A 15326-nucleotide genomic window follows, 5' to 3' on the forward strand; every position below is an offset into this window, starting at 1 on the left:
AATGCACACACACAGCTACATATGCAGGCGATACGCTAGTAATGGTCAAATATGATATTGGCTCCACTACTTCATCTCTACACAACCTCGACAAAGTCAATACCTGCCTGAATAAATGGCGTATAAAAGTCAATCAAATCAAATCAGTAAAGATAACTTTCATACTCCACAAAGACTTATGTCTTCCAGTGACTTTAAATCACTGCCAACTACCTCTAGCTGATCAGGAAAAATACCAGAGTATCCAACTCGATAGAAGGCCAACATGGCTTCCATATACTCGTATGTTCTTGAAACGTAAGCAAATGGCTACTCAATCAAAAATCTGCACTATCACTGCATAAAAAAAAGTTTGATCTATCCCTTTGGGAACGGAGCCGCTCGACGGGCGACCATCTCTTAGAACGAGAGGTATTGGAGTGAACGTTAGAAGAACTAAGGCTTTATTTAACACAAGAAAAAATTTTCATAAAAACAAAAAAATAATTATAAACAAACTGCTATCACTGCTAATGCTGAAATGCCTGAGTGGATTCCTTATTGCACGGATTTCACTTCCACTTGTCAAAGTAATGCTGTCATCTTTCGATTTATCAGATTCAAAGTAATATTCCTCAGAACTGTCACCACTAACGTATCACCTTTAGATCGCTTAGCCTTCGTGCATAAGACAAAATATAAAATATATAAAAAGCCTGCTGGTTCCTCTGGCAGTGACACTGAGAGACTGAATCGAAGAGCTGAAATACGTTTTGGCTCGAAATCAAACATAAAAATCCTTCAAAAGTTTCACTCCAAAGTACTACGCAAATAGACAAAAGCATCATCGTATGTTTGCAACGAAATATGATAATAAACCGCAGTTGGGTCTGCGCCACCGAAACGAGTAGGATTGATTCTCAGTCAGTGATTCACTTCAATAGGGTTCGCAAAAGGTTTTCGATAAATACTTTGCTGCTACCTTAACTACATTAAAATATGTAATAATAAATTTCTACTGGTTGTTAGGTAACTATGGCAATAATAGTTTCCTTATCAAATCGATTTAACAATTACAGGACGCTAAGCATAAAAACCGTGCTTTGCGACAGAAGTTACCAGCTGAACACAGTATTTTAAATTTTTGTACGATTACGGCTTTGAAATATTTGTCCTTCATAAATTTTGTGTAATTCAATTTTTCGTTGTGTTGACAATTCCCGATTTAAAGCGTCGAGAAAAAGCTTCAGAGAAAATGGTGCTTCTGCAAGTAAAACGTGGCGATGAGAATCTCTTCATTTACGAGACTAACGTCGGAGAGGGCACCACTGAGATTATACGCGATATTACCGCTATTTACAACGGCCGCTTGAAAGTCTATCGCATTTGCTCGGAAATTGAAGAGCTTATTGAGCATGGAACCATGTTGCCACCCGAAATGATTGGATTGACTGACGAACAAATTTTAGAATTGAAATTGAGCGATATCTGGGCTGAGAAATGCGTACCGGCAGGTGGGTATGTCATCAATAAAGATCCATTAGGCCGTCGTAATGGGCAGCGGCCACAAGAGAAAATGCGTGAAATACTGAAGAAGGCAATGGAAGATGCTAAGAAAATCATTGAAAAGGTATTTGTAAAACGGGTGTAAAATGCAAAATTACGTTTCAAATTAATTGAAATAAAATTCTATCTGCACAGAAATTAGTACAGGCTCGCCAACCGCTGAATTTAAAAAATGTTGACGAAGCTTTGAATTTGTTACGCGGCGCCATTACCATTGTTTACCCAATGCAATTGCCACCATATGATATTATTCGCATGGAGTTTACCAATACGGAGGATCTGAGTGGCACCCAGGCTTCACGTGAAGTTATCGAATCGGCAAAGGCACAGTTATGGTTTGCTGGCAAGCAAGTACTGCCCGAAAAGAAATTGCACGAATACATAGGCATGAATGATAAGACTAAAGTAAGTTAGGCAGAAAAGAAGTTACAGAAGTGTGTCTGAGAATATGTTTGGGTACTGTAACTATATTTTAGGTTGTTGTGAAAATAAATAAACATGGCGAAGGTCCACCCAGTCGCGAAGCTGTACTGACGGAAGATATACGTAAACGTATGATGGCCGAGGCTTATCGCAGACAAGAAGAGTTGAAGGTGAGTGGTTAAAAGTTTTTGCTTGCGGTCCCTTTACTTCAATTCAAAGAAATCGGATATAGACTAAAGGCCGGTGTTTCTGTGCTAACCTGGGGTGATAACCTACACTCGAAATTCTAAACTGGTATAAGCAAGCAAATATAGATCGCATAATAAATGAGTGGAAAAAACATTGGAAGCCATACTAAAAGTATGACTATATTTTAAGATTTTAAATGAGCTTTCGAAATAATAGTTATCGAACTCCTGACAGAGAAACTAAAAAGTATGGAATAAGAGATACTGAATTAAAACTGTTCAGTCCGTAACTAAGAAAAAGGACTTAAATAACAAATGTAAATGGATGCGTCTCTAGTTTTGAAAAAGTAGAAGATGGGTGGCCAAGAGCCATCCTAGGTGTTCCACTATTTATTATTTACATAAACGATGTTGAAAATGTCTTAAAATGTTGCAAAATAGTACTTGTAATGTACACAGATGACTCCTAATATATACAAAAGGCGAACAATTGAAAGGATTGACTCTCTATATTTCTGTAAGGTCTTCGACAGGCTATACTCTCCAATTCTGACTACAAACTGTAGTTCAATGGATTCAGATCTCGACTCCCAGACGGGCAACTTTCTGCGGCTATGATCCCAGGAATATTGCTTTTAAGTTACTGCTGGATGGTTTTTGCCTTTTGGGCTGGAGCGGAATCTTGCTGGAAGATCCAACGCCCTCCATTGAAGAGAGTACTGCTCAACTGCTTCACCATGCTTTCTAAGGCTTTCTCCTGGTACACTTTTGCCTCGATCTTAACTTCTGAATGAAAAGGTGTAACGCCTTTACAAGACACTGCTCTTAACCCTTGGAATATAATTGGTTGCGACCTTAAAAGTTTTAGCATAGATTTTGTCGTTTTGCTCATTAAACACTTCCTGAACAGTGAAGATTTTCTCATCTGTGAAAAAAATATTTTTATAGTTGTTGACCGCGTGCCACCGAAGAAGCTGTTTATTTAGCTCCCCTCTCCATTGTTGACAAGCGAAATTTGCCGCGAAACTGAAGATAATTTATGAGTAGGTAAAAATAACGGACATTTTTTCTGCGAATTTGTTCTCGCCGTATGAAATGTAAAATTTGTCACAGAATGTGTCACAGAATATGACAAGACTAAGTATATACTGTTAAAGGATGCGCAAAAATAGCAGAAACACAAACGATTTCAGAATCAAATTCAAGAGTACCACCGCGGCACAAAACCCCCTCTTTTATAATTGACTTCGGCTATTTAACACCCTTCTAAAGATTATAAAAGAGTAGTATAATTTGAATATATTCAGAATAAATTACGTAGATCACATACTACATACATATCATACTAAAAATTTGCAAATGTGCAATCAGAAAAAGTCAAAAACATTTAGGTAAATTAAAATTTTATCAGATCAGATCAGGTTAGGTTGAAGCGGTTGTCGACTGTGGCACACACTCAGGCTCATAGCCAATTGTGAAGCCGCGTGGGCAATTTGTTCTCACAAGACTAAGATCTTCCAATTCATTAAAGAATTGTCTACCTTAAATCAGTTTAGCCTGGAAGGCACTGCAGTAGACTGGGCGCACAAAACTGAAGGAGACCCCCAGATGTTCGGAATATACTCCTCCGCTGAACCTGCCCTCGAGCTTTGAGCCATTATTAAAGCTATGAGTATTGAGCTTTTTGGAAACTTTTGATGTTATCTCTCTAGAATTCGCTTGAATAGTTTGGGTTTGAATTAGATGCTATTGCCTATCATGTATCACAATTTCGGAGGCATCAGCCAGTGATCGAAGCGAGGAATGGTGATATCGTTACTGTTATATCATAGCATTTCTTCATTCGAGTGACATTTTTTACGGACGAGCATTTTTTTAGGTTTGCGAATACCCAGTAGTCGTTGGGAGCCAAATCTGGCGCACGGGGTGAATGCGGAAGCAATTCGAAGTTCAATTCATGTAATTTTGCCATTGTTTTGATTAAACACGCGGCACCCACTTTCAGCAGAGCTTTCTCATAGTCAAATGCTCTTGCAATATAAACCCAAACCCGTTTTTTGATATCTTTACGATGTCATCGAACTCACGCAACTTCCTTTTCCATCACTCAAAACGATTTTATGGATTTTTTTTATGTGTTCTGATGTTATCGCCTGATTCAGACGTCTACTGCGTTGTGCGTCATCGGTGTATCTACGACCGCGTTTGAAGTCAGCTAATTATCGTTTTATTGTTGTTTCTGATGGAGCGGAGTCCCCAAACACTTTTCAAGCAATTGCTTCCCATCAAAAACCAGTGTAAAATTAAAACACGAAATCCTTTTTGTTCCATTGTTTTGAAAATAGCAAAAGTAGCTTCACTCCTAGCACAATAATTCTCGAACTAATGAAGAGAATATCATGAAATTTCGCAGCTTTTTTTTTTGCGGGTCACATGTAGTATTATGACTTCAGGTAAATAATTAGAATTACAAAGCAAAAATAAATTAATAACAGGAAAGCTCGTCATCCGCTCCTGGGGCAAACACGTGAATGACGTGTTTCAGTCGTCAAACATACCCAAGGGGTTCAATACACATATGAAGTAGATTAATATCGGCATTAAGTGAACTCGTGGAAAAGAAATGTTTGCGTTATTTATTTACATACATTCAAAAAATATACATTCTGTCAAAAAAATACCGGAAATTGTTCAATAAAACGCAAAACTATTGTTTAATCAGCAAAATTTATTTTGACGCCTTCAAAATATTCTCCATTCGAGGCAATACACATATGGCAACAATTAATCCAGGCATTAAATCACCTTTTAAACGCTTTTGAAAAGATCTTTTTCAGCTCCTTCAGCAAATTCTCCTTAATGGCCTCTTTACGACTCAAAGCGGCGTGCGCTTAATATTCTTTATTTACCATAGAACCATTTGGAACGAGTCCCGAGTGCACAGCATAATGATAATCCAAGAAAACGAGCAGCATAACTCTCACTTTTGACTGACGTTGGCGTGGTGTTTTGGGTTTCGGCTCATGTGGATAGCGCCATGCAGTCGCCTGTTGACTGGTTTGCATGTCTCATCTCCTGTTATGATGCGCTTGATAAACGCTGAGTCCGAATTCACTTGCTCAAGCATGTCTTTAGTTACCTTCTTCCGATGAATTTTTTGAAAGCAATTCAACCCTCTTGAAACGAGTCGAGCAGCCACGCGTCTAATGCCTAATTGATGGTGTAAACTGTTGCTATTGATTCGTGAGACTCGCTAAGGTCACGAACTACCTCCCTCAAACTTAAATGGTGGTTTTCCAGCATCATTTCATTGACTTTATCGACATTTTCATCCGTTGAAGACGTTGATGGGCGACCAGGTCGGAGCAATTCTTCCACGACTTCTCGGCCCTCTGCAAAAGTCTTATACCACTTGTAGGCCCATGTTTTTGATAAAGCACATTCGCCATAGGCTTTCTACAACATTTTCAACAGTTCGGCACATGAAATCCCGTTAAAAACATAAAATTTATGACCAATTCCTTGTTCGATATTTTTAACGAAAGTGAAAATCGCAGAGCACTCCTGCGGTTGCCAAAAACAAACTAATTGACAGATCTCGCTCAAACTCTGTGACACTATAGAGGACAGTTGCATCAACATTCCAGCAAAAAAAAAGTAGACATATGTATGTATATGTAATGCGTGCTTTTTAAATAAACAATTCCCGATTTTTTTGACAGAATGTTTATATACTAGTCGTGCTTAAATGCATACTAGCTTTCAGACCCTCTCATGGTATCATGGCATCCTATAAAGAAAATGCATCTGTAGTCTTTGCGATGAATGTGGTCGTCAGAAAACGCCTGTCGACTGACAGTGTTAGTTAATAGTGAAACTTTAACTTTTAACAATAAAAGATTGTGTTTCCCTTTTGCATTTTTTATTGGTTATACTCCTGTATTGTTGAATAAATTCTGCAGATTGGACAGTGTCAGAACGTTCCTCGTGTTTATTGCGTTTTGCAACATATTCGGTCTAGTCGTGATACTTTCAGTTCACGGCTAACCTTATGAACTAATGAACAGGCACACTTAAGAAAAGTAGAGATTTCTAAAACGGTGTGATTTGCACATATAGCGAGAATAACTGCCTGCATCTTTATTTCTTGAGTTAAATTGTAGTTCTTCATGCCGGATCTAAAAAAGAGCAAAAGGAAAAATAATGATTTCGAGAAGTTATAGCTACATATATGTATGCCCTCAACTACCGTATGCAACCGTATTGATTGTGAATAAATTTTTCCCTCGCCGGTATTTTTAGATTTATAAAAATAGATAGATAATAATAAGTATGAAAGGACTAAATCTAGACTACCATTTAGAGCGATAATGGTTAAGTGTTTCGAAGCGAAACTTTTGCCATCACGCCATCACACTTGTGAGCAGACCCATTGCCTAGTATGAGTCTCCGGAGGTAGAACTAAGTTTTAAAGTTAGAGTTTCTTCTTAACCGCTGAGCTTATGAGTGGGGAGGTGACTACGTTAGTTTCGGTATTCGTACGTTATTCGTGTGCCATTGCTTGTCGGTGCCGGGCGAAAAGCTCGGAGGCAAACAACCCACGGCTAAGGACTAGCCGGACATTGAAAACAAATGAAAATATTGAAAGCATCGCCACAAGCGGTTGCACTTGGTATTTCTAGAAAGTATTGTATTGTGCACGAAATATTGAGTAAGAATCTTAGACTCCACCCCATCAAAATTAATGAATGAATGAATGTTGGAGCGAGTTTCTACAGTAAACACTATCTTTTGGAATGCTGGCGGCGCCTATATACATACATATACCCATACCGGTATATATACATACCCACATACATTTGAGTGCCATATGCTTTTGGTTTTAAATAACTAAAAAATTCAAAGTGATTTTAGCTAATTAATTTGCATATTTATTTTAAGTGTTTACATATGAAGATACATATATACATACATATGTAAATATGTACGTGTATTTAAAATTGTTTTTTAAAATACGAAATTAATTAGAATACTAGTTCAAAGAAGTATTACATATTACAAATAAGGCATATTACTTTGTCCATACGAGTATATGAATGTAGTAGATATTTTTATGTTCAAACTAAGTGTACGCAACAACTCTGCTTTGTGTTTTAGTTTTACTTACATAATTACAATAGTATAATTTAATATAATTTACAAAAATTCAGCTTAGCTTAAATTACTGCAAAAGAACTACATAAATTTCAGCTACCAAAAAGTGGTAGAAGTAATCCAAAGTAGTGCGATTGGGAGTATGTAAGATTCAAAGGTGGGCGCAATTTCGAAAAAATAATTTGTTTGGCTCCTAAGTCTCGATTTACACGATTCAAGTACTTGCAAGCAAAGTTTTCCATACTTTATTGTATTTTCTATACATTTTTCTGCATTTCCAATACTCATTTACATAATTTTTATAGAGCATCAGGTTTTCATTTTTTGCTTTCTTACAACAAGTGAATATGAGAAAAAATGCCAAAAAGCGAGCAAGGGGTTAGCATATTTTTCAATATAGAAGTGTCTTTACACTTTTCTTCTTTCCCCACTCAGCTCTGTTATATAAATACAGGCTTGGATTCCAAATTTGAAACGTGTAAACGTAGACTAATGCCCAACAATATATACATTTATTTTTACAATAAATTTTGATTAAAATTAGTACAGTGCATTTGAAAATATTCTATACATTAAGATACATATCGTTTATGTACATAGTTTTTACAATTTCTGTATTTCTGTCTCCAATAGCTACATAAATACGTTCTTGTAGTTCAAGCATCTGAGGAATATAAGTATACATCGCTATAACATTACAATAATGTATTCACAGTGATTTTTACAGTTAATAAGTTTTTATAGTATTTTCATGTATAATGTCGTAAACTTTAGCCTAAAAGATAAGTTTGCTTTCTGTTTTTTGTTTTTTGATTTTGTAAAGTAGTAGATTTGATTTAAATGTTTGTGTTCCAAATATAAATTCATAGTTTTGCTTTCTTTTTTGTTGTTGTATATACTATATATTTTTAAGTAGATTTAATTCCATAAAACAGACTGAGTGATTGTAGATTTTTCTTCTTTACGTTCACATTAACATTTAATATTCGTATATGCACACCTACAATAGTTTGATCGTTCGGTCGAAACTCACAATTTAGAGATATTAATTCTTGTTTTTTAATGTTTTTTAAATTTTCTATCTTTTATACACAAAAAACAAACACACATAGCTTTGCTGTTTCCTTAAATTTTTCTTAAACTTTGATCTATTACTTTACCAAAAATAATCGTGCGTATTTCGTTGCCTAAGGCTGTGCCTACACTTACCACTTTATTTCTTAATTTTCATATATTTGCTTACATATCTATGTGGGTTTCTACAAATTCTACTCACCAAAATGCCTTTGATTAAGCTCGCCGTTTTTGAATTATTTGGAGGCCTTGCCAATAAACGGTGTAAAGTCGAGTTAAAAAATTATGTTAATTTTTGACATTTTAATCCCCACAAATACCAATCTACTCAGATGTTACTGCAAAATTTAATAATTTTGGAAATTCTGGACAGTCAGACAGGTTCTGTAATTCACTTCAAAGTGAATTTCAAACGAATTCAATTAGAATGCGACTTAAGGTGTTCTGTGTTTCACTCTCACTCTCACTTTTTCATTTCCATTTTTTTTTTTTTAATAAAATGAATTCTGGCTACATTTGGATGTTCAGTCACATGAATTCAGAAGAAAGCTGTCGGTCAGTATTCACTTCAATTCAGATTTGTAAAAATTGCAAAAATGCAAATATGTAAGTTAATTTAAAATATATAAACGAGTATGTATGAGCTTTAAGAGTAAAAATAGTATGTGTGCAATACGTTTTGCAACCGCAACATGACCAATTGCCATATACAAAACTATTCCTTCCTACAGCCCTTTGAAAGCCACCTTCCGCCGAAAACCTCAGCATGGCTGCCATTGTAGCTGAGTGTGAATGACTGTTTTTTTATGGAGGAAAGCAACAACGTCTAATAACGTCTGAAAAACGTTTGTGTTGACCCTAAGATAAACTTTTGTTAATAATGCCACTTATGGTGTATCCAAAGGATTGCAATGGTCGCATATAATATTTCTCTTAAAGATTTCTTCAGTAAATCTCTTATTTTCTATTAAAATAAGCGCAAACGTAGTTGTGCACTAAATGAATTATTTGCTTTAATTTTTAGGGTAAATAAAAAACGAGAACGAGAAAACTAAATTCATATTCACTTTCACTCGGATTTAAAAACTTGCATGTACCTATACAATTAATTTTTTGGAACCCCGTGCAAATGAAGGAACAAAATTGATCGCTTCTTTAAGAACTGGGAACATACTCGTATTTGTAACCGACCGTACGAAAATCCACTGTTTATTCAAATATAATATAATTCACAGACTTTCAATGGCTGACCTGAGTTTTATTTATTTCCAGTGAGAAAAAAAGCAGGCAGGAACTGTAAATGCTTAAATTCAAATTGCATGTTGGTGGGAACCATAGAAATTCTAGAATTGAATAGTTACACTTCTAGATATTTGCATTAAAAATGCTATCGATCGATTTATACTTTATTTGGTATATAGTCGCCAATTTGTCTTTGAATTAAATTCATGGTGAATGGAAGATATGGATACTACATAAAAAATGTTTCGTTCACTTGTAGTAAGAGCCGAAAAAAAAGTGTGTAGTGTTTGCTAAGGAAAATGAATATGGTCGTGTGTGATATGTTTCTGCTTATGTTTCCTAAACGAATTTGGCTCAATAGGATATTTTTCATTTTACTTAGGCATTTATATATGTTTAAATGCCTCCCCCTGTTGCAATAGACTCTAAATAAATTACCTATACGTAAGTCGTGAATCTATTACAACTTTTATCTTTCTATAGAACGCATATTCCGAGTTGTGTCGCTTACAAATTGTCCTTGTTACCTACTTAGAAAACTCTAATACTGGGGGAAAAATAAGTAATTAATAAGCCGCAAACCTTCGTGCATGAAAACTTTTTACTATTGGACTTTTAAATCCTGAAACTAAAATTTGTTTAATACAACGAATATAACGAGTCGAGCACTTTAACCTCAGAAGAAATGTTCCCTCGGTAAGCAATCACAGTTGATAATTTTTCGATTGGTACTATTTTTCTTCTTCTATGCTCAAGCATAACTTGATTATAACAGCGATAGTCAGTTATTTTTCAAAGTTAATAATTATTTTTATTAATTATACATAATCCGCATACCGCGAAAAATATTTTATGCATATTTTAATTTGTTTCGGTGTGGCGAAATTGCAAAGATGTATTATGCGCGATAGCGGTTTGAGATATATAATTATAGAAAACGTTTCCACTAAAGATTTGAGTGGCTTTAAAAATGATGTAGTCAGGTCTTTAAGCCTGCTTTTGAAAACTTATTAACCCAAGTCACGTAAGTTCTTAGTGTCCGAAGTTATGCCGTGAAGCTTACGAATAAGATGCATAGTTTGTCTTTTTGTATGTACTTATACGAGTATAGTACATACATATGTACATCATTCATGGAATTTTTTATAATTTTGCAAATCATTAAAAAACTATATTCTATTTTATTAATCAAATTCCTTTTGGATGTACACATCGCATGAAAAAGGTATAAGACCAAGATGATTATGATGATATCTACTAAATCAATAACAGACAAGTTTACCAATATCATAACGGAAATTATTCTGTACCAAGAGAAGTGGTAGAAAACAAACACCTAACGCTAGAGATGTTTGGGAAATCAAAAAAATATATATATATAAATATCTGGATGGACCAGATAATTTCCAACTGTATTGGCATGATAAATGGCAGAAAAATGAGAAGAGAAAGGGTCGTAATTTTGGAGGGGGTTCTGTCATGGTTCGGGTAACCAATAGTGGCACAGGCAAAACGCCTATATGTTTCATATACACAAAAATGAATGTATATAGAACTTCTAGACGAAGTATTTATTACTTTTATTTATGATAGTTTCGATTTGAATTTTCCAACATGACGACAAAAAAGTTTTTAGCAGCGAAAAAATACCAATTTTAGAATGGCAGCCCTGACTTTAACTCAATCGGAAATACATGGGCAATACTTCCTTAATCGGTTTTAAAATATGGAATACAGTTTGATAGTGCTAGTGCCGTAGAGATGTGATTAATCTAGAATGGTGAAAAATTGATCAAAATTATAAAAATTAAAAAAAAAAAGATATAATTAAAAAATTATAAAATACTTAATCAAATCGATGTCTCGAAAACTTCAACAAATTATAATCAATCGAGGAGCCAACACAAATTACTAAGCTCCAAATTGTAAACTGACGCCAAGAACTCTATTTATTTCAAATATAATAATATGGGTGCTAAACTGTTTTCGTAAAGATTTTAATTTTCTTAATAATTAATTTAAGTTTCGTGAAAAGTGTGCTTATTTCAGGATATTTTTTGAAAACATTTATCATTAAAAGTTTAAATATTCAAAACATAAATTGTTAGCCCTATGCTGATAATAAAAATATAAGAAATTTATTTCATCTTATCTTGTGGTGCATAACATCTTTGCGATACGTGGTGCGCATTTGCTGGCTTTCGACCAACTCAAATGTGACCTTGGCCTAATTGAAATTATACTTATATTTGTAGATTTTGCGTAGTCAAACGCGTCAAAATGCAACTGAAGGAGCATGCAATTCTTTTTGAAGTAAAATTCTCTGGGAAGACAATACCTGGAAATGATAGCATTATGAACGTATTTATAAAGGGATTTTCAATTGGCGCGGGTCGATTTTGGCGCCCTGTGGCAGCCATTTTGTTTTGGTGACATCTGTCAAATCTTTTTTTATTATTCAGTTATTTATGCCAAATCATCATGGCAAGTTACACGATTGAACAGCACGTTCAAATGATAAAACTTTATTATCAAAATGAGTGTTCATTAACGCAAACGTTGCGCGCATTGCGCCCATTTTTCGGTAGACGTGGTGTCCCTTCCAATTTCTTATGACCCATATTGAACTATATGACGACATGTGGTTCCAGCAGGACGGCGCTACGTGCCACACAGCAAACGCCATTTTATTCCATTTCAACATCTACCCGCCCTTATTGAAAAACCCTTTATTAAAACACAATAAGATTTGCTTGGAGCAGAAAAACTGATCGACTGTTCAGAATAAATTATCTGCAATTATTTGTAAAACTAAAACAAACAAATAATAATAAATATCGGTAGGTGGGAAAAAAGCGGCTTAAGATCTTCTGAATAGTCTTAGCCAATATCAATAATGACAGCTATGCCACTAAGTATTAAATAGAAATTTAGATAGTACATAAAAAACCTTAATTATTAGTGGAATAACTGCTTAGCTTAGAGTGATGTGAAATTTTGCTCGCTGTTCATTTGACTGTATTTGGGTCTTATATGTGGGAGCGTCGTTTGAAAAGTCCGTGGAAAGTCTGAGCGATGGCACAATTGGCTTGCTTCGAGGTTATGATTAGTTAGTAGCATCTCTTGGAAGAACACTCACCAAATTTCAGCCAGATCGGTATATTTCTTTGGGTTTGGCATGCGTTTGAATCGAGGAAGTCGAGTAATTTTCCTTTTCCATCGCGACAAGGCACCAGCTCACGCGTCAGCAGTTGTGATCGCAATATAATGGAAATTCTCCAGACTTGACTCCTTCGGATCCCTTTGACCTCTATTTATTTCACATTGCGAGGGCATGGCTGGCGGGAAAGAGATTTTATTCAAACGAGGAGGCGATTGCAGAAACAATTGGCTATTTTTCAGACTTGGACAAATCCTATTATTCGAAAGCGATTTTAAGCGAGCTTAAATAAAGACTATGTCCAAAAATAAAAAAAAGTTTACCCCAAACAATTAAGTAGTTTTTATTTTTGCATGGAGTTTTTGAATGACCCTCGTATGGATGCGCTTCAACCGAAATTTGAAATCGCCCGTGAAGCCAAGCCAACTTTAATTTTTTATTAGTGAGACACTGAATAGTTAATTCACATTTTGCTTCAAAACTACTTTTTTCAATGTGCATGTCTAACTACATATTTTCAATTCGAGCCTTCCCAATATACTCAAATTCTCCACTATAACTATTTCCCATACTATTTTTTCATCGCTGGTGTTTATAAAATGCGTTCCAAATTAGTGTTCCTCTTTTCGTCCAAAGGACCATTTTTTGGTTTTTTAAAGTACAGCTGTTGGTCCCCATAGACATTAGTATTATATTAACAAGAAGTATTGCTGACTTATTACATATTTTCTACATAGCTTTAGAAAGTACTTAAGACTAAGGATATAAATATAGTCAGAGTAAGGTAACTTTCCATTTATGAAACAACGTCAAGACACACGTCATATATAGAAGGAGAAGCTCGGCCAAACACCCAGTACACGCCAATTATATATATGATATATATATGTTGTAGAGATTTATAATTAAAAAAACAAAAACATTACGACATGAAATATTGAAAATAGTTTTATATTACAAAAAACTCTGTATAAAAAGGGTATATATTTATTGGCAGATATTGAATTGGAAAATTCAACCAATAGGAAATTAGTTCTGAATTTAGTTTTTTTTCATTTTCATTGGTAATCATAGAGCAGTTCACAAAAAACAGGCATCGTATTTTCTAAAACTGATTCCACTATTTCATTTAGCATTTTTTTCTAAATTAAATTCCGAATGAATTTGGGTGTTGTGAGAAATGAATTCCCAAGAAAGCTGTCGGTTAATATTCACTTCAACTTAGATTTGTGAATTTGATGCCTACCAAATACGGTTTTGATCGAAGCAAAGATGTCAGTAAATTTAAAATTATACTGAAATATGATTTTTTTCTTTTATAAAATGGGCTGAGATCTTTATTTGACTTTTATTATGCATTTAGTCAACGCAATGAACAACTCCGCGTATTCAAGAAAATGCCGTTTCGATTTTGTTACGTATCTCGTTTATCGGCATGCTTTGCTTTATCAATTGGGAGAAAATATGTTTTTCTGAAATAGTAATAGCATGCGTACCACAACCTACGGCAATATATGTAATTATCTTCTTCCACAACCTTTTGGTTGCCCCTCTCTGTCAAAAGCACCACTTTTAAATGGAAAGCAATAATACCTAATAGCATCTTAAAAGCACTTTTTTGACCCGGTAGTTGGACACGAACTCTTTTACATTCTCTTAAGATTTTTTGTTAAAATAATAGCATTAATTGCTGCGGTGTAACAGAAGATGTATCAGTATTTATGACAGCTCGACTAATGTTTTTATTAAAGCATGTCAAAAGGCGACTATTCATTTTAGACGATGACGAACGGTGACTGCGCCGCACTGGCTGGGCCTAGAAAACTGCTACAACAACAACAGCGACTATGCATTCAGACAAATGTGTATAAATTATAGCTAGCATGCTTTAATGCCATGAAAAAGCTCCTCATAAAAATATCTGCCGTTCGGAGTCGGCTTGAAACTGTAGGTCCCTCCATTTGTGGAACAACATCAAGACGCACACCACAAATAGGAGGAGGAGCTCGGCCAAACACCTAACAGAAGTGTACGCGCCAATTATTTATTTTTTTTTTTTTTTTTAATGCTTTTAACGTAGTTCTATATATTATATTCATATTTAGTATATATGTATGAATGGAAGTGTGTGCATATGAATTATATGTAGCGAAATTCCTTAATTGGTCGTATTACATATATAATATAAATCTTACTTCTGCGCTAAAATATTTGTGTGACAGTATAAACGTTACAAATCGTATTTTTTCCCTAAAGTAATTCAATGAAGAGTTATGTAATGAGCTCGGAAAAAATAGTAATATCTAAAGCAGAATTTTCGCAAACCCTTTTGTTCTGGTCTCTACTATACATACGTTTCGAGACTACATATTTCTAGGCAAAACATTGTTCAAAAGTTCATGTCTCGATCATTATAGAAGTTGCATGATTTTCGTTTTAAATTTTTAATACTTTATATCCGTGTTAGGCATTTAAACTACGCTGCTTGTGGGTCTCTTACAATTAGTTCAAAATTGAAAGGACGAAACCGAAAATACTGT

At 34.8% G+C, this 15326-nt stretch overlaps 1 protein-coding gene across 1 annotated transcript; it reads left to right on the forward strand.

The window, feature by feature from the left end:
• The first annotated feature begins 706 nt into the window (after nucleotides 1-706).
• Nucleotides 707-9464, forward strand: LOC128859575 (cilia- and flagella-associated protein 298). Its single transcript, XM_054096501.1, has 5 exons — nucleotides 707-980; nucleotides 1059-1609; nucleotides 1681-1950; nucleotides 2022-2138; nucleotides 9409-9464. Exons 2-5 carry the CDS (start codon nucleotides 1235-1237, stop codon nucleotides 9415-9417), a joined length of 771 nt encoding a protein of 256 aa, XP_053952476.1. The 5' UTR covers nucleotides 707-980; nucleotides 1059-1234; the 3' UTR covers nucleotides 9418-9464.
• The last annotated feature ends 5862 nt before the right edge of the window (nucleotides 9465-15326 follow it).

Source organism: Anastrepha ludens, chromosome 4, assembly GCF_028408465.1.
Source record: "Anastrepha ludens isolate Willacy chromosome 4, idAnaLude1.1, whole genome shotgun sequence".
NCBI classification, from domain to species: domain Eukaryota; kingdom Metazoa; phylum Arthropoda; class Insecta; order Diptera; family Tephritidae; genus Anastrepha; species Anastrepha ludens.

What these genes read in the sequence shown, in the direction of transcription:
- LOC128859575 (XM_054096501.1), top strand. Translation starts at nt 1,235, where the DNA reads ATGGTGCTTCTGCAAGTAAAACGTGGCGATGAGAATCTCTTCATTTAC. An exon ending in CTAAGAAAATCATTGAAAAG is followed by an intron (nt 1,610 to 1,680) that starts GTATTTGTAAAA and finishes CTATCTGCACAG; the next exon opens with AAATTAGTACAGGCTCGCCA. An exon ending in GCATGAATGATAAGACTAAA is followed by an intron (nt 1,951 to 2,021) that starts GTAAGTTAGGCA and finishes ACTATATTTTAG; the next exon opens with GTTGTTGTGAAAATAAATAA.